General features: G+C 56.1%; 1 protein-coding gene and 1 long non-coding RNA gene across 8 annotated transcripts in view; both read right to left on the bottom strand.

Moving 5' to 3' along the window:
- SYNGAP1 (synaptic Ras GTPase activating protein 1) overlaps positions 1 to 15,932 on the bottom strand; it is a 56,948-nt gene extending 41,016 nt beyond the window's left edge. For 5 of the 7 annotated variants that reach the window (XM_081181755.1, XM_081181758.1, XM_081181759.1 and 2 more), the window contains exons 1-3: positions 15,784 to 15,932; positions 4,043 to 4,161; positions 635 to 740 (exon numbers count right to left, since the gene is read on the bottom strand). In XM_081181755.1, coding sequence (XP_081037881.1) covers positions 635 to 740; positions 4,043 to 4,161; positions 15,784 to 15,805 — 247 coding nt within the window. In that variant the 5' untranslated portion in view covers positions 15,806 to 15,932. Of the gene's footprint in view, positions 1 to 634; positions 741 to 4,042; positions 4,162 to 8,581; positions 9,254 to 15,783 lie in introns of those variants that run through there. The other 2 variants (XR_014004811.1, XM_081181757.1) reach the window with 2 other exon arrangements.
- On the bottom strand, positions 2,027 to 3,942 carry LOC308582296. The gene is made up of 2 exons (XR_014005608.1): positions 3,184 to 3,942; positions 2,027 to 3,007 (listed from the first exon to the last, which is right to left on the bottom strand). It is a non-coding gene; the product is annotated as an uncharacterized lncRNA (long non-coding RNA).
- Positions 15,933 to 21,293: the final 5,361 nt, after the last annotated feature.

Genomic DNA, 21,293 nt, shown 5'->3' with positions numbered 1-21,293 from the left:
AGGAGCTTGAATTTCCCGGGGGGGGGGGACACCTGCATGGATTGAGATGGGGGGGTCCCAGTGGCCTGAGGGCCCTGGGGGTGCTGGAGGGGCATCTATGGGTTTGTAATCACGACCCCCACAGCACTTTTGACATGCCCCGTGTGCTCTAATGTCCCTGGAGGAAGGAGATTTGGCTGAGGGGAGGGTGGCAGCGTCGCCTGTGGATCTCAGAGACAGACCAACAGCTTTGGTCCCATATTCCTCCTCCGGGGGGAGGGCAGCCCCACACCCAAGTGCCACCCTGCTAGACATGGGGTGGATCCTGCCCTCAAGGTGTTCTCGGTGGCCTTGCTCTTTTCCTGCCAGTCTCCTCTGCCCCAGAGGCTGTGCTCCTCCGCGTGGAACCCAGAACCCCCTCCTTGCAGCTGAGAGGAAAAGCAGGGGCAAAAAGGTGACCTCAAAGGTCCTGCCGCCCAAAGACTTCTGAAGGCAAGCAAGATCACTGCTGGGGGTGAGGGTGGAGAAGGATCTCTCCCTGCACAGGATCTGCTGGGATCACAAGGCGCTCCAAGACGTTTTCTTTCCCCCTTGGCATGATACAAGTGCACGGCCCACGCCCAATAACAGCGCCCACCCCCTGGGGGTCCCCTACCGTGCTCTGGGTGGGGTCTCCCTTCCACAGGGACGCTGACGGTCCGGCGCAGGAGCTTGTTCCGAGCGGGATCCCGCTGGCGTTCTCGAAGGAGCAGGGGGTGGATCTGGACAGGAGAGAGGCAGACACAAGGGCACAAGGGATAGCAGAGGGGAAAGGAGTCCCAAGACCCACCCGCTCCACCCCACAGTCCACCCCACACCCAAGCAGCTTTGGGGGCCAACGTGGTGCTCCCAGGGGAGAAGCAGAAGCAGAAGACGAGGCCCCAGCTCAACAACGGGGGGGGGGGGGGCGGGACTCTGACCAAACCAGTGAGTCCGCGATGGGTGCCAAGGCACCGACCCTGGCCACACCCACACCAGGCATTCAAAGCACACAGCTTCCCCTGAAGAATCCTGGGAACTGTAGTTTGCTGGAAATTGCAGCTCTGTGCAAGGTGAACTACAGTTCTTTAAGGGAAGCTGTGTGCTTTGAATGTCTGCTGCTGACACATCCTCTGGCTGCTCAGAAGGAGCGCGCACACCCACCCACCCCAGGGAACAGGCGCCTTTTCTGCCCCATTGCCTGCTTCTTCTGACTCTCCTCTCCCCAACACCTTGTGGTAGATTCCCTTTTCCTTTCACCTGGAGGCAGGGTTGGGACGTTCTGGGAAGTCTTTTTCTGGGGTCTGGGAGACCCCCCAGGGTTCCCTCCTTCCCTTCTCTCTCTCTCTCTCTGCACTTCAGGCTTCCCATGATGCTCCTCCCTGCTTCACAAGGAAGGCTCCCAGAGGCTGGAGGCTGCCTTCCCCCACGGACCCGAGGATTTAAACTCCATGAGTCCAGCTGTGGTGCCTTGGGGGGGGGGTCTCCAGCACCCGCCAGAGAAGTTAGCGCTTGTCTCCTAACTCCAAGCAGACTCCCTCAGAAGTTGAAGGAACTCTCCTTTGTTGGAGGTTTTTACACATAGTTAGGAGGGTGTCTGTCATGGAGGCTTTGGCTGAAATTTCTGCACTGCAGGGGGTTGGACTAGATGCCCCGGAGGGTCCCTTCCAACTCTACAGTTCTATGGTTCTGTGAACTGCTGCTGCTGCAAGCAGCCTGTCAGCATTTGCAAAGAATATGGTGGGGCAGATGGCCAAGGCCTGGCAGGATTTGGGCCATCATCCGAGGGGAAGAAGGGGGGCAGCAGGGGCAGCAGGAATCTCTGAGAGAGGAGATTCCAACTAAAACTTAAGGAGAACTTTCATTGAATCAGGCGTGGTCTGACCAAGGCAGAATATAGAATGGGGCTATTACTTTCTGAGGATAAGAGGAGCTTGACAGCAGAATGGTCTCCCTCAGGATGTGGTGGACTGTTGCGTTTGCAAAGTAAAGGAAGGACTGGACCCTGATTAAAAACAAGACATGAGGCTTTGACCAGCAAGGCGCTCGGAGAAAGTGCGTAAACCACACCCCTCACCAGGCCATTTTATTAGCAAAAGAATCTTTTACACAGTGCTTGTGAGAACCAATCATATTTCCTCTGAGCATTTCATCAAACCCCACGTGAGGAAAAAGTTACACTACAACACTAATTAGCATGCATATATTTTGGGGTAAATATGTTGAGAACTACAAAGGGGTAGTAAATAACTTGAGAACTACAAAGGGGTGGTCAATAAGTTGAGAACTACAAAGGGGTGCATCTGGCAACTCCAGAGCTGAGAAATAAACATGATAAGAAGGATGGCCAGAAAGACCAGATCACTACCACCTTCATGTGAGATCTGTTTCCTGGCTCCAAGATTAACATTTTAAGATTATATATAAGAAACTACATCAAAGAAACTGCCCACTATCTTTTATGGCCCAGGATGCCTGCCTGGCAAAGCAACTGCTGTGTACGTGACGTGAGGAGAGAGAAATGGGCAGTGGAGTCAAAAGGGCATGAAAAGGGCAGGAATGTAGAATCTTATGGGATTTAATCAGAAATTATCGTCAATATATCAAACCCAGTCAACACAATGTCTTCATCGTGGACACGATGGCTTGATGTATATTCTATAATTCCTCATGGTAATCCCATCTGATCCCTACAGTGGACTCTCCCTTGGTAATAATAATAACAATAACTTATTATTTATATGCCTTCCACCAAGCATTCAAAACTTCCCTGAGCAGGGCTGCCTTCAGATGTCTTCTAAAAGTCAGTTGTTTATTTCCTTGAATCTGATGGGAGGGCATTCCACAGGGCAGGTGCCACCACCGAGAAGGCCCTCTGCCTGGTTCCCTGTAACCTCACTTCTCGCAGTGAGGGAACCGCCAGAAGGTTTTTAAGCAGAGGTCAGACGGCCATATGACCCTCGAGGTTCCTTCCGTCTCTGCAGTATTGTGATTCTATGACTCTATGAACCTTTAACGGTCCTCCTCCAGCCTCAGCAGTTTTTTTCCCCCTCTCTTTAAGTAATCGCCCAGGACGATATCTACCTTTATCTCCCCATCCCCATTTTATGTTGTTATTTCAATGTATATCATGCTATGGCCTCACGGCTAATGCAATAAAAATCTATTTGATTTGACTCTATGAACCCAAGAGCAACTGCCCTTTCCTGCTGCCTCCAGCCGTGGATGGAGGCACAGCCATGGCAGCTGGCAGCCCTCAATAGCCCTTTCCTCCACGAATCTCAGGGCAAGCAAAATACAATGCAAAGGAATGCAGAGAAATAAAGACTCACACAATTTTGTGTGCAAGTTCTGTAGAACTTCCCAAAAACCAAATATAAAAATAAGACCTTTATATTCCACCAAGTGTCTGTTTCTTTAAATATAGCAGCGACAACCCTTACACAATGAGCAGAGTGCCTTCTCCGTTTTAAGAAACTGACTTTTCTATTTGAGTATGTGCTTTGCCGTCTTATCGTTCCATTGCGGGCTGACCGGAGGAAGACATTGGACACAGAGATTGGCATCCAGTGATCTCAGGATTTCACACAGCTGGGGGACTGCAATTTGAGTGACTGAGAGGAAAGCTACAACACTCTCGGGGATGTGGACAGCTTTTTCTGGTGTGTGGGTTATCCTACACCACTTCTTATTATTATTATTATTACACTTGTAGTGATTATTTTCTCTTTACTGAAAGAAGGAATATTTGGATGGAGCTTTGGCTTTGAGACTTCCTGTATTGCACCTGAATATGATTTTGGTACTGCATACATTATGTAAAAGCTATATTTAAAGAAACAGACACTTGGTGGAATATAAGTCTCATTTTTATATTTGGTCTTTGGGAAGTTCTATTTAATTGCATACAGAGTTGTAGGAGCTGTATGTCTCAGGGTGGCTGGGCAATGGGCTCCCCCCGGTGCCCCCCCAGGAGCAAAATGCCCACCCCACCCTCCCCGTCCCCCCCAGCGCCCCCCTCTCCCACGACCTGCCGGCCTCTCACCTCTTCCTCATCCAGCATCAGCAGCTGGTTTCCGGAGATGATGCAGAATCGGGGGTTCCAGGGCCGGTCGTAAGGGGAGTGCATGTACTGGGCGCGGTGCATAGGGGCTCCTCGCACATCTGCGCAAAGTGGAAAGGGAAGCATTAAGCAAAGGCCCCCGGGCACCCCCTTCCCTCCCACCCCCACCTCTGGCCAGCCCCTCTCCCTCCTCTGGCAAATACCCGATCGGCACCATGCGCACACACACACACACACACACACATACATGCTGTGGCCCAGTTCACAGGTTAGGATCAGGCAGCCATTGGGCCCCCCAAATCCAAGGCGAGCCCCCCTTACCCCAACACCACCCCCAAGAGAACAGCCGCCATTGCTGCCACCCTAAGGGCCAAACAGCAAGCAAAGGGACAGAGGGAAAGCCTGCAGGATCAGACCCAAAGGGGTCCACCTAGCCCAGGATTCTGTCCTCACAGTAGCCAAGCAGATGCCCATTGTGGAAACACGCAAGCAGCAACCCAGCGCAAGAGCAGTTTCCAGCAACTAGCATTCAGAAGCATCGCTATCTCCGACTGCGGAAGCACAGCTTGGCAGTCCTGGCTTGGAGCCATCAAGGGCCCGTTCCTGCAAGAGGAGCAGCTGCTGCCTTGGACCACCTCAGGCCACACTGGTCCGCCCGGCTGGCAGGTGGCTCTCCAGGGTCTCAAGCAGGGACGGGGGGGGGGTCTCACCTGGGCCCACCAGGTCATGCCAACAACACAGCTGTGGTCAGGGAAGCCCCATTTTCACTACAGTGTGTGCCCTCAAATAACAGGAGGGTGACTTTTTAAATCTAACCCTTTAAAGGACTCTCTCCCTCCCTGGGACCTTTTGTCTGCAAATAAGGTGTCCTCTCCTGGTCTGTGCAAGGTGTTAAAAACAGGGATGGGGCAGGGCACTTAGACGACTCCCCAAATATCCCAAGTCGTCCCCCCCCCCCCCGGGCCTCGAAGTAAGCCCAGGACAATGAACCTGACCGTTTCTCTTCGCCGTTTACACAAGCACCACACATGCAGAGGCTCAGAAAAGCAGCCTATAAAATCGTAGCAATAAGCAGATACTGTTTCCTCTGACTATCCAATATAGAAAACTGTAGAAACTTCAAATAATCACCAAAATTCAATGGCTTGACCGATTTCCTTGGTTCCAATGGTTAATATCTCCTCTGGAAGAGGGGAATCGGGGCCCACCCTGCCTCCATAATCCCTTAAACATAAAGGTCACATATCCTTGCCCCTCCATAAGGAGTGAATAGGAGGCAGGAGGCGATCAAGGACAGGACATACCCCAGGCAGAAATCCAGGGATGGTGGATTGAATCCTGATACTTTCAAAGGAGCAGCACAGGGAAGCCTTGCAGCTAGGGGGATGTGTAAATACTTTTATTGTTCTTGGGAACTTAAGTCCAGGTACTTAAAAGGTGACTGGAACAAGGATGGTGAACAGAGGGTTGGGCGATGGGCTCATGTTTCTACACGCCAAACACTCCTAACTTTGTGACATTTGCGATGTATTGATGATGCTGTTGAAAAATGTATTATGGGAAATGGGGAGAGGTCTTAAAAGTCCGCGCAGCCCCAGGCTCGGGGCTCCTGATCTTTGTGTCTTTGCGCCTTGTTGCAACCAATAAAGATCAGGTCTGCTGGCCGCTGTTTTGCCTCTTGAACTTGGCTGGAGACTCCTCCTTTTGCTGACCAGAGGGACACTTCATCACCCCGGGAAGCTGGATGCCAACTGGCTTGGGGACTGGGACAGCCTCTTCAGCCCCCTTTCCCCACAACCACCAGATGGTCTATGCAGGAGGTCCCTGGCAGAGGCACCTCACCCTGGGGAGCCCTCAGCAGCCTCCTGGCAGGCTCTGTGGTCCGGGAGGGTGACCAGTGGGCCCTGGAAGGAGGAGGGGGAAGAGGGGCCCCCTCTCCTCGCTGAGCCTCCATTTGGAGAGCAGGGAAGGAATCTCCATATGGGGGTGGGGAGCAGAGGGTGGGGAGTTGTATAAGGGCCTCGCCTGGCAATGTGGTGCTGCCCTCCAGTGGCGAGAAAAACCCAGCCAGGTCCTAGAAGCTAGTCCAGTTATGTGTGTGCTCAGGGGCACTTCAGCTACCCATAGAGTGTGGGGCTGACAAGCAGGTCACCCCAAAAGGTGCAACCTGCAACCTGTGCATGGCTTGCCAGGCCCAAGGAGAAAAGGGCAGCAGCCTCAGCCTCCAGGTGCCAAAGGACCAGAGGACCGGTTCTCTGAATGCGCAGGATATTTTTAGATCCTTAAAAGAGATGGGTGGGAATGTGGGTGAAGAAGAAGCCAAGCTCAACAAGATGGCCAGGATCTTGAGAAGCCACACAGGCCAAAGTCCCAGCCCCCCAGCCCAGGGGGTGCCCTCACTGCCAGCCCCACCAGCCTCTGGAAAGGAGGGCCCCCCCCCATGCCCACAGTTGCAGGTCAGCTGCCAAGGCCCCCGACACCCTTTCCATGCCCCTTCCTTCCTTCCTTCCACTGTTACTGGTAGCAGACATTCTCTGGATGCCTTGCACTTGCACACATCAAAACCAAAGCCAGAAACCAAACATGAAAACCATAACCCCTAAGGAAGGCATATAACAGCCTTCCCCCCCCCCCAGGTGCCCCCCAGGATGTTGTTTTGGAGGGCTGCTCCTGTCAGCCTCATCCGGTTGGGAGATGTTTCCCATACCATCGGGGGGGGGGGGCTGGTTAGGGGAGGCAGCAGATAATTAACAGTATGTTACAAAAACGCACAGCAGCTGAAGATCTGCAACTATACACCTCACAGAAAGGCATTGAGTCTGAAAAGCCAGAGAAAGCCAAAGTGGGCCTCTCTGCTGCGGACACCCAGTCACCAGGGGGCCACCCCTGGAAAGGCCCTTCATATTCCCTCCGAGGGGAGGGAGCCATGGCAGATTTAAAAGAGTTTAGAACAAGTCACTGTCACAGAGCAAGGGCAGGCGCATGCATCAAAAGCTGACCCACGAAGATGCCAGGAGCACGGGGGGGGGGGGAGCCCACAGCTAAGGGGTCACTGTGGAGAAGGCTCTCCCACGAGCCACCTACTCACCCCACACATACCAGAACAACTGTTGAGAGCCCTCCTCATTTTAATGCCCAGGCAGGTCTGGGGGAAGGGGCGGTCTCTCAGAGGCCGAGTTCTTTAGGGCTTTAAACACTGCTGGGAACATCTTGACTCAAGCCCAGGAACTACAGGGCAGCCAACCTTGGCAGGGGGCAGCCCTCAGCCTGTGTCCTGGCCGCAAGGGGAAGTTTGGACTTTAAAGGTCACGAACCCAAGGCCTGCAGCCCTTAGAATTGGGTGCAGAACAGTCTGGCGGTCCCATCTTTTTCCAGTTCAAACCTTAAAGGTAAAGGACCGCTGACAGTTAAGTCCAGTCAAAGGCGACTCGGGGTTGCGGTGCTCATCTCGCTTTACCGGCCGAGGGAACCAGCGTTTGTCTGCAGTTTTTCCAAATCATGTGGTCAGCATGACTAAGCCGCTTCTGGCGAAACCAGAGCAGCGCATGGAAACGCCGTTTACCTTCCCGCTGGAGCAGTACCTTTTGGGCGTGCTTTTGAACTGCTAGGTTGGCAGGAGCAGGGACCGAGCAACGGGAGCTCATCCCGTCGTCGGGATTTGAACCGCTGACCTTCTGATCGGCAAGCCCAAGAGGCTCAGTGGTTTAGACCACAGCGCCACCCGCGTCCCTGGTCCCGCTCAAAAGCTTCTCTTCATCCTCCCCTTGGCTTGCCTCCGGGATCTGAGTGTCCCAGGGGCAATAAGGCCCACAAGCTGCCCCCTCACACGGATTCCAATGAAGTAAGAGAAACAGGTGCCCCTGGACGGAGCCAGTGCCCAACTACCCACTTCCGTCCACAACCCCCCGCCCTTTGCCTGCTGTGAGATGAGCATTGCCTCTCCCTGCACAGGGATGGCCCTTAGGGACCAAGCACCCAGTCCCCTGCCTCCCTCTGGCATCTCCAAGGAGGATGCAAGCTAAGGAGCAGAAGGCAGGTTCAGACTGAGGACTGGAGCTTTCAACAAAGTATCTGACCAAAGACCCCCACACACCCAGTAAGCCCAGGAGTCCTGGAATCAGCGGGTCAAGGACTGGTGAAGTTAGTAGCAAGCAGAGTGTAGGAAAAAGAGGACGGGGTGTATAAAGTGGGGTCCTCCAAGGATCCAGAACAGGGCCTCTGCTTGGTGAGCAGAGAGAGAGGTGGCCACATCTGCCCTGGATATTGTAGAGCTGGAAAAGGTCTGGAAAAAGGGGCAAAAGAAATTATCGGGGGGGGGGGGATGAAGCGGCTCCCCTATGAGGAAAGGCAGCAGCATTGGGGACTTTTTAGCTTGGGAAAAAAGTATATGATGTGTCATCCAAGGAAGCGGAGGTATTTCTTGCAGCAATAGATCTTCAAATGCATAATGCTTGGAAATGGTTTGTCAACAATTTTATCTTTTTCTGATCACCCACAATGGCCCAGTGTGTATGAACTTACTACAACCAGCTCTTCGGTCCCTAGTGACTCTTCTGTTTTTTCTCCATCTGCAAAATTTTCAGAAGTATAAGCTTCCTCACAACCAACGACAGTGTTTGCTGCCTCTTCTGTGTACTTTAGGCAGCATATTTGTGCTAGCCAACAGTGTGCCAGTTCTTTCTTCTGCTGTTACCCATTTCCCAGTGTGTTTCCAGAAAGAGTGAAGCCAACTCTTCTAACATCTCCCTGTTCAAGCTGGAAGGTGTGCAGAGGAATAGGATCAAGGGTCTGGAAAGCAAGCCTTGCGAAGAACGCTTGAGGGGACTGGAGGAGACTGAGAGGAGATATGATGGCCATCTTCCAATATCTCAAGGGCTGCCGCATGGAAGATGGAGAAAGCCTGCTGTCTCCCGCTCTGGAGAGTAGGACTCGAACCAGGAGCTTCAAGTGACAAGAAAGGAGATTCCGAAGAAACACCAGGAAGAACTGGAGCTGTTTGACAGTGGAACAGAGGTTTCTTAGCAGAGGTGGGGCGGCCAGCTGAGGGACACCCACTTGGACTTTCCTCACACATTTGTGAATCGATATCAAGTCACAGCTTTTCCTTCAGCTGACCCTGTTTTTGGCAGACCGGCGCTTCTGGCAGCAAGAGCTCTTTGGCAGTGGAAGGGGCTCCCTCGGGAGCTGCTGGGCTCTCCTTCCAAGGCAGAGGCTGGGCGGCCGCCTGTCACGCATGCGCAGAATCGGGCATTGCAGGGGGCTGGACTAGATGACCCTTGGGGGCCCCTTCTCAGCTCAGGGGCTTAGGCATGATTCCGCCGTCCTCCTGGGACCCGCGAGGGGTGGGGAACCCCCCCCCTGGGCCTCCTCCTCCGGCCGCCCCTCCTCACGAGCTTCCCGCCCCTTCCTCCGAGGCCTCTTCCTCGCCCATCCCCCGGGCGGGTGGGCGGCGAAGGCGAAGCGGCGGCCCCGGCGACCGACCTCCGCCTGAGGTAAACCGAGGCGGCGGCGGCGAGGAGAGGCACTGCGGCTGCGCAGTGGTGGGGCCGAGGGGAGGAGCCGGATGAAACCCCGCCCCTCTACGTCAGCCCAGCAGCAGGGGAAGCCACGCCCACGTCCTCGCCTCGTGCGCGCAGACGCAGCGGCCGCAGGCGGGACGGCGGGACTCCCCGCCACATGACGGAGCCCCGCCGCGCTACAGGGTGAAGCGCCCCGAGACCTATGGCTATAGGGGGGTATACAAGTTTGCTTATTAATAATGGCAATAATAATAATAATAACATGCATACGATAGTGGGGACAGGTAAGCCTGCCCCATATAATTGATCACAAGAATGGCAATGCCCATCAGATTTTTGGGGGTGGCCCCTCAAATATTTGATGGGGGGCGTTCAACCCCTAGAGGTTGGGTACTAGGGAGTCAGCGCTGTGCTCCCAATGAAATCCTACCCCCACATGACCCCGGGGGGGGGCGGGGGCGGGAGAAGCAGCGCTGCCTCTGCCCTGGCCCGTCCTCTGAATTTGCCCAAAGTGTCAGGCATCTTTCTTGCGAAATCGCCGTAAGGCACTCAGACGGATGGCATTCCTACTATTACAACTAATCATAGTCATCTTAGTAAGAATCGTGGTGCCCGGGAGGCAGGAGTCCCCCTGTCCAGCCCCCCCCCCCTTGTGCCCATTTGGGGGCTGGCCTTCCACTTTCTGAGCTGCAGACCTTGAACTGGGGAGCCTGATGCCAACGCAGGAGAAGGTAACCAGCTGAACTTAGCAGGTTTTGCCCTTTACCTACTTCCCCAAAGTATTTGACGCTATTAGGCATGGGGGGGGGGGATCCAAATGAGGTGTGTCAATGGCGAAAGCATCCCCCTCCCCCCCAAAAAAATCTCAGCCTCGTTGGTTCCTTCCGAGGGGCCTGACTGAAGAAGTCCCTGCCAGGGAAGGGGGGGAACAGGTCCCTCCGGGGCCCACTTGAAGAGGGGCCCGGGGGCCACCTGGGAGGGGTGGGGGGCACAAAAGGCCGCCTTCCCTGGCCAGGAAGGGAGCCAGCAGCGGCGGCCTCCATCTTGGCAGGGGCTGCAGAAAAATATGGGCCCCGCTTGGCCTCTCCCTCCAAAGGGGTCCTGAGACAGCAGGAAGGGAGAGTAGGGCAGCCCCACAACTGGGAGGAGGAGGGGCTGACGCTCCCCACAAGCTCAAAATGGACTCCAAGAACCAGCCCTGGCATCACATGGGACTCGGGTGCGAGAGAGTCACCCACCAGGCCACCCAGGCATGGCTTCCTCCGGAGGAGGCCTCGGGGAAGGGCCCTTCTTCTTGGCTTTGCATCCTTTCTTGCCCCCAACCATTTTTTCTCAGGGAGCGACCTCCCTAGATGGCCTCCCTTGAACTACAACTCCCATCATCCCCCACGTGGCCAGCCTGGCAGGGGAGGTGCCAGGCAGGGGGGCATCTCCCAGCACCCCGTCTCCCTCTCTCCATTTTATCACCCAACAGGGGCAGACCAGGTGCATGGATTCCTGAGATACGCAAGGTGCCTATCCCTAACTCTGCCCTTTGGAACTCCCTGCCTCTTGAAATCCAACAGGCACCTTCATGGGACTCTAGGCAGAGCCTGCTGAAAACATTTTTGTTCAGACAAGCCTGCACGGGTGCTCAGAAAGTAGAGGTTATTTTAACCTGTTTTAGTACGTATTCTAACTTCTGTAGGGTTGTGATTTCCCCCAAATTTTGCTTGTTTTCTCTTTCTGTAAATGGCTGAGGTTTTTTCCAGTCAAGTGGTGTGTAAATTTCATTAAATTTTGTGTTTTTTATATTGTATGTTTATGTTGTGAATCACCCTGATATCTACAGACGGAGGGTATAATAATAATAATCATCATCATCATCATCATCATCAGGAGTTGGGCTTCAAATGTCTCCAAGGAACCCCCACCAAGCTCCATAAATATGGGGGAGGGTCCACTCTGCCATCTCTCCGCCACCAGCAATGCCCCTTTTACCTAACAGAGAGCCCTTTAAAAAAAAAAAAAAACTAAGCAAATTGAATTTTACACGCTGTCAGCTTGTCAGATTTTGCTGAAAAATGAAAATCAGCTCTTTTTTTGAGGGGGGAGGCAAGTTAGACAGTTCCCTTCCAACTTGACAATGCGATGATTCTCTGATTCTACAATCTTTGCATACGGCTTGGTTCTAATAAGCCTCCTAACAAGAGTTTTACCGGAACGCTGAAACGTAAAACAGGCAGTTGAAAACAGTCGGGGAAATGCTTAAAATCGCCAGCGAGCGGAAATATGAAAAGACGTGTCTGCATATCGAGTGTCTGGGTGGGCTTCCCTGAATGGAAACGTTGGCCGCAGGTGCTGGAAAGAGTCTCCAAAAGGCTCTTCTTTGCTTCCTGGCCCTGAGAGCCACCAACCTCGCCTCCCTTCCCCAGCCCTTTTCCAAGCTGCCTAAGCCAGTGGGCACCTTCTCCTCGTGTGGCAAGGAGTTCCACCAGTGAACTGGGAGAAGTGTTGCCTTTTCTCCCTCTGAACTTCACCTCAGCGGCTTTTTTGGGGCAGCTGCCCTCGCACTCGCCTCCGCATGCTCCCCGCTCCTAATTTCCATCCCTTCGTTTTCAGGCGCAGCCTTGGCCCACCTGCCCAAAGGCGGCTGTGACAGGGAAAGGCGCTTCCCTGCAGCTTTGAGCAGCAGGCAGAAAAAGCCAGGTCCTCCTGAGACAAACACCTGGGAGGGGGGGCAGCAGGTTGGCAACACAATCTTGCCCCCAGCGGGCAAAGCAATGCCAGAGATGGCCCAAGCAACCACCACCATTCTTATTTATTAAATTTATATCCTTGCCTTCATCCCATCTCCACAGGCAGGTGAAAATCACCCAGTGTCACCCCCCCCCAGCCCAGTCCAGTCCTCCACACCCCCAGCCAGAAACTCAGGCACCCTCCTCGGCTGACCCTGTGTGACTGCATTCCGAAGTGCAGCAAGTGGGTTTCAGAATTGCCCCACGGAAGGGGGCAGGAGGAGGGTCCACAACCTCCCAAGCAGCGTTAGAAATTAGCCAGGCGCCAGGCGCGTTTGGAGACTGGCACGGGTCCAATTCTGGCCACGTAGCGATCTCAGGATGCCAGGTGGCGACAGGGAAAAACAGAATGTCTCTTAGAGAAGGAGCTGAAATGTTTTTCTCAAAGCTTAAATTTATTCTGAATTATTATTTCTGATGTTTAGAGGTGTGCCAGCCGCTTTGAGATATGTTTGTTAAAATATAAAGCAGTATAGAAATGATGTTATTGGTAATTATGATATCATTGCTAACAACCACAACGAAAAAAGGCGCCTAGACGTTCAATTGTAGCAACCATAGTCCAGGTTTCAGGTGCCATTTGGCAATGAGATTATATATATATCTGAGATTCTAACCCCCCTCCATGAATTGGCCTGAAGAGGTGCCCGGCTGCTGCTTGTGGCTGCCCCCCCGAGCCCCCCCTCTTGCGCTCTCTCTTTCTTTGCCATTCTTTCTCCACCTGCTAGAAGGCCAATTCAGGATGGAGGAGCCTGTAAGGCACCACCAGCTTTTGGGTGGGTGGGGGACACATAGAAGGAGCGAAGGGGCTAGGGACCTGGGTGCGAGTGGCGCTGCCTGCCCCCCTTGCCCCCCAAGTCCAACAAGAAAGAGCCACAGGCCAGGAAATGGTGGCAGAGAGGAGAACAGCCCCCCCCCCCCGCAACGTAAAAATGCCAAGCTCCCACACACATTGCTTTTGAGAAAAGGACTGGCTGGCGATATGCAAATGGCATGCAAATGCGAATCTGCTCCCAGCTCAAGGTGCCAATCAGATCTGGAGGCATGCAGATCCCTTCTCCACAAGCTCATTAAATCATCTTCAGGGATGCTTGCCAAAAATCCCCCCCCCCCGACACACATCAAGAGGGGAACATGTGGCTTCGGCCCAGGAAAAGCGAAGTTTTGGGGGAGCTCTCCAAGGAAGGCTGCTTCCCCAGCAGGCGACACCCAACCTCTGCTGGTCATATGAGGCAGAGCCCCCACAAGGTCACCTGGACCCCCCCCCCCCACAGGACAGGGGTGCGGATCCTGCCAAAGCACACTGTTAACCCTTCAGCTGCCTGCCAGCCACCACAGAGATGTCCCAGACCTCATCCCTGTCCTGGAGACCCCCCTCCCCCTTTCCATCCTCTTTCTCTTGCTATGCAAATGATATGCAAAGGGGCAGCGGCAGAAGCCACTGGGCAGCAGCATCTTGTTGGGGGGAAGCAGGAAGGAGTTGCACCACTGTAGACACAACCAGAACGCCCCCCCCCCACGGAAAGAAAGGCCCTGGGTGGTCTCCCAAGGAGAAAATGGGGGGGGGGAGAGAAGTGGCCACCCTTCTCTCGCCAAGTCATTCCTGGGAGATTGGGACCGGCACCCCCAAACAACTGTGCTATGGGTCAACCACAGAGTGACAGGACGGGGGGGGGCAGCCCCAGTTCCTGGAAGTGGCAGCAGAGCCCCTCGGGCAACCCAGGACACGCCAGCAAGGGAGGGGCTTGGGCTGCCCCCTTCCTCCTCAGGCCACCCGATGGGAAGGTGGGGTGTGGAGAAGCCGGACCTTCCTGTCTTGGGGGGGGGGAGAAGGAGGTCTTGGCGGGAGTGTGTGGCTGGGGGGGCAGCAGCTCCCTGCAGTGCAGCATCACACTCTGGGAATGTGCTTCTTGCTGAAACAGCCCCCCCACCACCACCCCAGCATCCCTCTGACAGGGTTGCCTAGCAACATCACGCCCCCTCTCCTGCCACAGGAAGAGAAGGGAGGCCTCCGGGTGCCACGCGAGGGGTCCCAGAGCCCCCCCCGAAGCCCCTTCCTCTTAAGACACAAGGACTGGGAACAGAGAGCAAGACGCGCACACACACACACCGGTCACTCTCTCCCCTCTCTCCCCGTCCCCCACATATCACTTGGTGTGGGATCCTGATACACTGCTCCCCCCGCCATGCTTTCAATGGCACAACCACAAAATATGTGCATGAAAGTGTTTGCCAGGCGTACAGCAGCCCCCTCCCCACAAAATGCTGCCCCTCACCCACTTTGCCCTCCTGCCTGTGCTCCCCCCCCCATGGCTGAGAGGGAGTCTGCCCCACAGGAGAGGCAGGCACAGATTGAGGCTTCTAGGCCTCTGAGCATGGGCAGAGTAGGAGTTAGGAACCTGCAGGTGCGCGGAGCAGTCTCCAGGTGTGGCCGGGGCCCCTGTTCCCTGACCACTGGTCCTGCTGGCTGCTGAGGGTCCAGCTGCAACAGGAGACAGGCTGCCACATGAGGGCCACAGGAGGGGGTGGCACAGCTGGCAGTGGGAGGGGGCACTCAGGAAACCCCCAGGACCCTATTCGGACCCCCACCCCCGAGCTAGCCATCATGGTGTGCTCAGCAATTGGAGGGGGCGCATTTGGCGGATGGGACCACATGGCAGTGCCAACCCTGACCCTTTGCACGGCAGGAAGTGGGATCGCCAGAGAGGGCTAGTTTTTTTTGGGGGGGGGCGAATTTGAGAGTTGAGGTGGAAGGAGAAGGAAAGACCGAGCTATGGGTCAAGTAGGGGCCTTCAAGGATGCAGGCAGGAGGAAGGGGCTCACTCTGTCCAGGGAGGACGGCAGATGTGAGCAGCATGGGCCGGGGGGGCCAGAAGAGCTATAAGCACCCCCCTTACAGGCCTCCGTCTCAGGCAGAACCCCCCCCCAGCTCAGCATCTGCGAGGAGCAGAGGGGATCCCGGGCCTCTGGTGGTGATGGCGGGGGCCTCGCTCGGCCTCCTCTCCCCACAGAGAGGTGCTGGGGGCGGAAGGAGCTGCGCTACCTGCCCCCCAACCCACGAAGGCCTTCCCGGGAAGGTCTGGGATCCAGCGCTAGGATGACGCCTCCCTGCCCCCTCCGCCCCACGTGGAGAACCAAGCGGGCCGCGGGCCAGACGGGGGTGGAGTGGGGGGGCACCTGCCCCCCAAGTTCCAGCCGCCCCCCACCCGCCAGGCCCCAGGACGACCCCCAAGATACACAAAATAATCTCCAGCCTGCAGCCCCCCACCCCCACTCCGCGCGCCCCGTCAATCCTAGCCCACGCCAGCCTCGCTCCGGATTCACCGCTGCATCCCCCGAAAATGGGGCGCGGGCTGGGTGGACCTGGCCGGGGGCGGCGAGCTTCCCCTCTCTCACCCCCCCCCCACATCCACGCGCGCGCCCGTACCTCGGAAGGGGGCATAGGACATGGTGCCTTCAGCCTCTGCCTGCGCGCTCGCGGCTCATGGACCAGCCGGGGAGGGGGTCGGCCGGCCCGGCAGGGGAAAGGGAGCGGGAGCCGCGGGGAGGGGGCTCGGCCCGGCAGGAGGAGGAGGAGGCGCCGGGCGGGGGGGGGCGCCGGGCCTGCCTGCCTGCCTCCCCCGCACTGCGCCCCCGCCCGCCCGCCTCTTGGCGGCGCCTCCCCGGCTGGTCCTGATGCGAGAGGATGTCGCCGCTGGTCCTGATGCGAGAGAGGATGCGGGCGAGGATGCAGGCGGCGGCCGCGGAGGAGGAGGATGCTGGCGCGGAGGCTGCGGCGCGCACAGGCTCCCTCTCGCCGCCGCCGCCGCCGCCGCTGCCGCTGCTGCTCTTCGCTCCTCCTCGCTCCTCGCCTTGCCGCCTCCTCCTCCTTCCTCTTCCTCCTCCTCCTCCGGCAGCCGCCTCAGCATCACAGCCCGGCCGGCCGCGCAGAGGAGGAGCAGCAGCAGCAGCAGCGCATCTCCGCCGCGTCGCCGCAGGAGCGCTGCCCACTCTTAAAGGCGCCCGCCGGCAGCAGCTGCTGCTGCATTTGGAGGGGGGCACCGGAGCCGCTGCGGAGGGCAGGAAAGGCGAGGTGGCGGGAGAGGGGGGGGCGTCTCACGGTGCCCCCACCACGCTGGATCCACCACTCTCCCGGCATGACTCCCCCTCCATCACAGGGCACCCCCAGCTTGCAATTTTTAGGTGTGGTGGGAGAAGAAGGCAGTGTCTGATGCGGGGGTTACTACTTTCAACCTTCCCCACGTGGCGACACCCCCATTCTTATCACCCAGGGTGCAAAGGCTCCACACAGCTCCCCCCCCATCCCAAGGCACATCTGGAGGGGGGGTGCAGTGACTTTGCTAGGCCCTGCTCACTCCTTCCTCCACCTCCTGGCCCAGCCACACAGAGCAGAGGCCTGTTGCACTGGCCCCTCCATCCCCACAGCAAGCTGGAAAAGCAGGTCCCTCTTGGGCCCATTTTACAGATAGGGAGGACTGAGGCTTCTGGGGCCTCTGTGGTCATGTGCGCTCTCTTGCTAGCTGGGCCAGCCTTAGCCTACAGACAACCCTGTGGTGTAGGCCAACGCTGCAGGCAAAGCAGGACCTCCTTGCAAGAGCCATGTTTGCGATGGGGGGGGGGGCTATTGATTTCCTCAGTTCCCCAGAAAATCACCCTATGGGAGCCATGCAAGTGAGTAGGGGCTCATCTTATTTCACCTTCTATTGGGTGGAACGGGAGGGTTCTGGGCAGAAACTATTTGATGGATAAGCAAGAGAGGATATATCAAAGTTAATTTATCTCTCACATGAGAGGTTTAGCGCCTTGGCCTTTCTGAGTTAAACTATTCCCATCCCTTTGCAGAGTAGAAACAGAAACTTGAGAGTGGGTTGCTTAGCTTTAAATGTACTTGGAGTCACGCCCTTTGCCACCTGCAAAAGTAATCAGACTGTGTGGTAAGTACAAGAAAACACATTTACTCACATGTAGGTCTTGCCAGGATTCAGCAAACAACAGGGTACCAGGCAGACAGTGATGCTTGTAACTGACCCTACAGACTCAAAGAACCGAGGCTGTCAAGCAGCTCAGTGACCTTTGGCTTTTGACTTAGAAGAAGAAGAAGAAGAAGAAGAGTTTGGATTTGATATCCCGCCTTTCACTCCCCTTCAGGAGTCTCAAAGCGGCTAACAATCTCCTTTCCCTTCCTCCCCCACAACAAACACTCTGTGAGGTGAGTGGGGCTGAGAGACTTCAAAGAAGTGTGACTGGCCCAAGGTCACCCAGCAGCTGCATGTGGAGGAGCGGAGACGCGAACCCGGTTACCCAGATTACATGACTACCGCTCTTAACCACTACACCACACTGGCTCTCAAGAAACAATACATTTTCTGCTCTCTGGGTTGTAGGAGGATTTTCCAAATTCCTTGACCTCCACACCCTTGCTTAAATACTGGAGAACTATGTGTGTAATCTTGGCCACTCTTTCTTGCAATAAGCAAGTCATCTACGAATGCCAGTACACAGGGAAAGGGCCCATTTTTGCATTTGCCGTGCAAACACTGTCTGCGTGGCTTCTGTGTGCCCTGGCTGTGTGCACATGCTGTACAATGTCTCATTCCTTGCCCAGCAGCCTGTCTTAGACCACAGAGGCCCTTCTGAAGATTGCGTACTAAATGGGCTTCATTTGGTCCAACAAAACTGTTATGTACTGAGTTGACTAGGATCCAAACTGCAGCAGTCTGATTGGTCCTAGAACAATAGGATCCAAATTGCAGCAGTCTGATTGGTCCTAGAACAATAGGATTCAGAATGCAGCAGTCTGATTGGTCCAAGAACAATGCAGCAGTATGATTGGTTGGCAGGAACCACCCAATCAGGCTCCAGATATAAGTGAATCCACAACCTGATTGGCTTACAGTAGAATTCCAGAATTAACCAATCATGTGCAGCCCATTGTGTAAATAATGTATATAAAGCAGATACTTTGAGGGGACATTCATTCATTCCTCCTCACCACTATGAGCTGAATAAAAGAGCATGAAATCACCTTGCGACTCTGAGTATATTTCACTGGCGACGAAGGTGGGATCCCGCTGAGCTGACTGGCACACACAGCACCGCAGCACCGCCACCTGCCGCACCGCTGCCTCGCACCGTGTATCCAGGCTTCAGCTCCGGGACACAAGGAACTCAGAATGGCAACTGTCAGCAGCTTCTCGCCGTTCAACCCAGCATCTGGAGACTGGGAAGCGTATGTGTCAGAGCTGCTTCAAGATCCTAGCTCACAGAGGATCACGCTAGCCAGCGGTCATTAAGTAAAAGTCTTTATTGAATTACAGTTTCCATTCTCACGCTGCTGTCTGCAACTCTACGTCTACTAGCTAGATCGGCGAGGCTCCGTCTGAGTCTCCGCCCCGTGCGCACCAACTTAATATCCTAGCCTTGCTCCACCTTTTCCTCCTGACTGTCCTCCTCTGGGTCCCTCTACCCCCCGGGGCTTCTTCCTTCCGGGATTCTTCTGACGCTGACCCGGACCCTTCTGCCTCCTTGCGCCGGGCTTTAGGACCTGGTTCCCTTTCGGGGCTGCTCACTGCGCCGCCTTCCTCTGCATTTGAACTTGGCGCGCGCGCCCAACCTTCCACTTTCCTCTTAACCGTTTCTTCGCTCCCCGATGGAGGTGTGGCCACTCCTGACTCCTGCCCTCCCTCCTGTGGTGAGCTGCCAGCGCTTCCCCCCTGGCTCCTTTCCTCTTCCCTGCTTCCTGGCGGTGACGCTGGTCCCGATTTCCAGCTGCTCCCCCCTGAGTCTCCTCTGGCTCTATCTTCCTGGGGTGCCTCTCTAGATTCCCCCCTTGCCCTGGCCACTGGTGCTCCTTTCTGTGAATCCTCTGATTCACTGGAAAGACTGGGAGATCTCGGGTCGTCGTCATCACTCATCCTTTCCTCTGTCTCCTCCCCTTCGCTCTCTGTTTCCTCCCTTGCCCGTGCCTCTGCACCTAAACCCCTGACATCCATCCCCCCCTCGAAGCCCCCCAGTCCCCCCTCCCCTCCTTCCGGTGCTGGAGCTGGGGGCTGCTGTTGCAAAGGGACGAACGTCGGATATCGGTCGCTTCCCGTGGCAGGCCTCCATCGGAACTCTTCCGGGTCTTCCTCCCTGCTCTCGTTGACGACAGTCACCTCCTCTTCCATCTCTGTGCCGCCGTGCTCGAAACCAGGGTCGTCCCCGAAAATGTCCATGTCCGTCTCTCCCGCACTTCCTCCAGGCGGCGTTGCTCGGCCAGAACAGTCCAGCCACTTCCTGCGGAACTGCTCCTCCGGCCTATCGTCCCACCAATACGAGGGTTCTGAGACAGATCCCGAGGGTGACCCCTCCGGGGAACGGACGTCTCGTGTCGGTTCCTCGTCCGAGTCGAACCCCCTGAACGTGCTGTCCGAAAGCGTGGGCGTGAAAAGCCAGTCGTCGAAAAAGTCCGCTGGCATAGGTCTATGTGGGAAGAGAGCATGAAACTCGTCTTTGAGCAGAGGTTCGTCTAAAGCGTAGCCCGGCACCCAGCTGTTCGCACTGGCCGGGGTGCCCTCCCTGGCGAGAAAGTATTCTACTCCCTCTTCCCCCCATCTGGAGTCCAAAATCTCCGTGACTTCGTTGATGCGCTCCTCCTGTGCCACTCCCGCGTGCCCCGTTCCTTCTCTGAGCGGACTCGGCGCCGTTCCGGGTTCCTGGAACCTGTGCGGTGCCTTGTAGGGAGTGAGCACCGATCTGTGGAACACCGGATGCATTCTGGAACCCTCCGGAAGCGCCAGCCTGAAAGCCACCGGGTTGACCTGCTCTTCGACTTGGTAGGGCCCCAGTTGTTTATGCCCTAGTTTCTTCTTGGCCAACGACCTGGCCGGCACTGCGTGGGCTGCTAACCAGACCCAGTCTCCCACGTGGAGCTCTTCGCCAACCCTTCTGTGTTTGTCCGCTTGTACCTTGTATGCGTGTTTAGCCAGCTCCAGGTGGCGCCGCAGCTGATCGTGGACTTCCTGCAGCTCCGACGCGAACGCATCTGCTGACTGCGGCTCCCCTTCTGCCCTGCATTCCAGTCCCGGGAAGGTTCTAGGGTGCCGCCCGTTGTTGGCGAAGAACGGCGTGACGCCCGTGGATACGTGCTTCGTGTTGTTGTAGGCAAACTCTGCAAGCGGCAGGTAATCCACCCACGTCGCAGGCTGTTGGTTCGCATAACATCTCAGGTACTGCTGCATGATGGCATTGGCTCGCTCCGCTTGCCCGTTGGTCTGCGGGTGTCTCGCCGACGCCAGATTGATCTTGACGTTTAGGAAGCCCATCAGCTTCTGCCAGAAGTTCGAGATGAACTGCCGCCCGCGGTCGGACAGAATAGACCGTGGCAGACCGTGAACCTTGAACACGTGGTCTATGAACAGTTTGGCGGTTTGCTCTGCCGTGGCCACCTTAGCACACGGAATGAAATGCGCCATCTTGGAGAACAGGTCCACCACCACCAACACTGCCGTCTTGCCCCTTGAGCTGGGCAGATCCGTGACAAAGTCCAGAGCCACCCTTTCCCAAGGTTCGACCGGAGTTTGCAGCGGCTCCAACAGTCCAGCCGGCGGTTTGTGCACCGTCTTTGCCCTCTGGCAAGTGTCACACCTCGCCACGTAGTCTGCGACCTCCCCTCTCATTCCAGGCCACCAGAAATCCCTGGCTACTAATTCCACCGTCTTCTCCTTGCCAAAGTGCCCGGCCGTGGGTGCGTCGTGCAGCTGCTGTAGCACCTTGGCTCGAAGTTCGTCACCCGGCACGTAGATGGCCCCTTTACGGATGAGCAATCCATCTCGTAGCTGGAAACCGTCGGCCGCTGCCTTGCCCCCTCGCACCTCTGCCATCTTCGTTTGTGCGAAGGAGTCCCCCTGCAACGCTCGCCGCACCGCCTCTAGGTCCACGGTCGCCGCGGCGCACGCC

This window comes from Podarcis bocagei (assembly GCF_964188305.1).
Source record: "Podarcis bocagei genome assembly, chromosome: 2".
NCBI lineage: Eukaryota > Metazoa > Chordata > Lepidosauria > Squamata > Lacertidae > Podarcis > Podarcis bocagei.
This window is presented reverse-complemented; position numbering and strand designations above follow the sequence as displayed.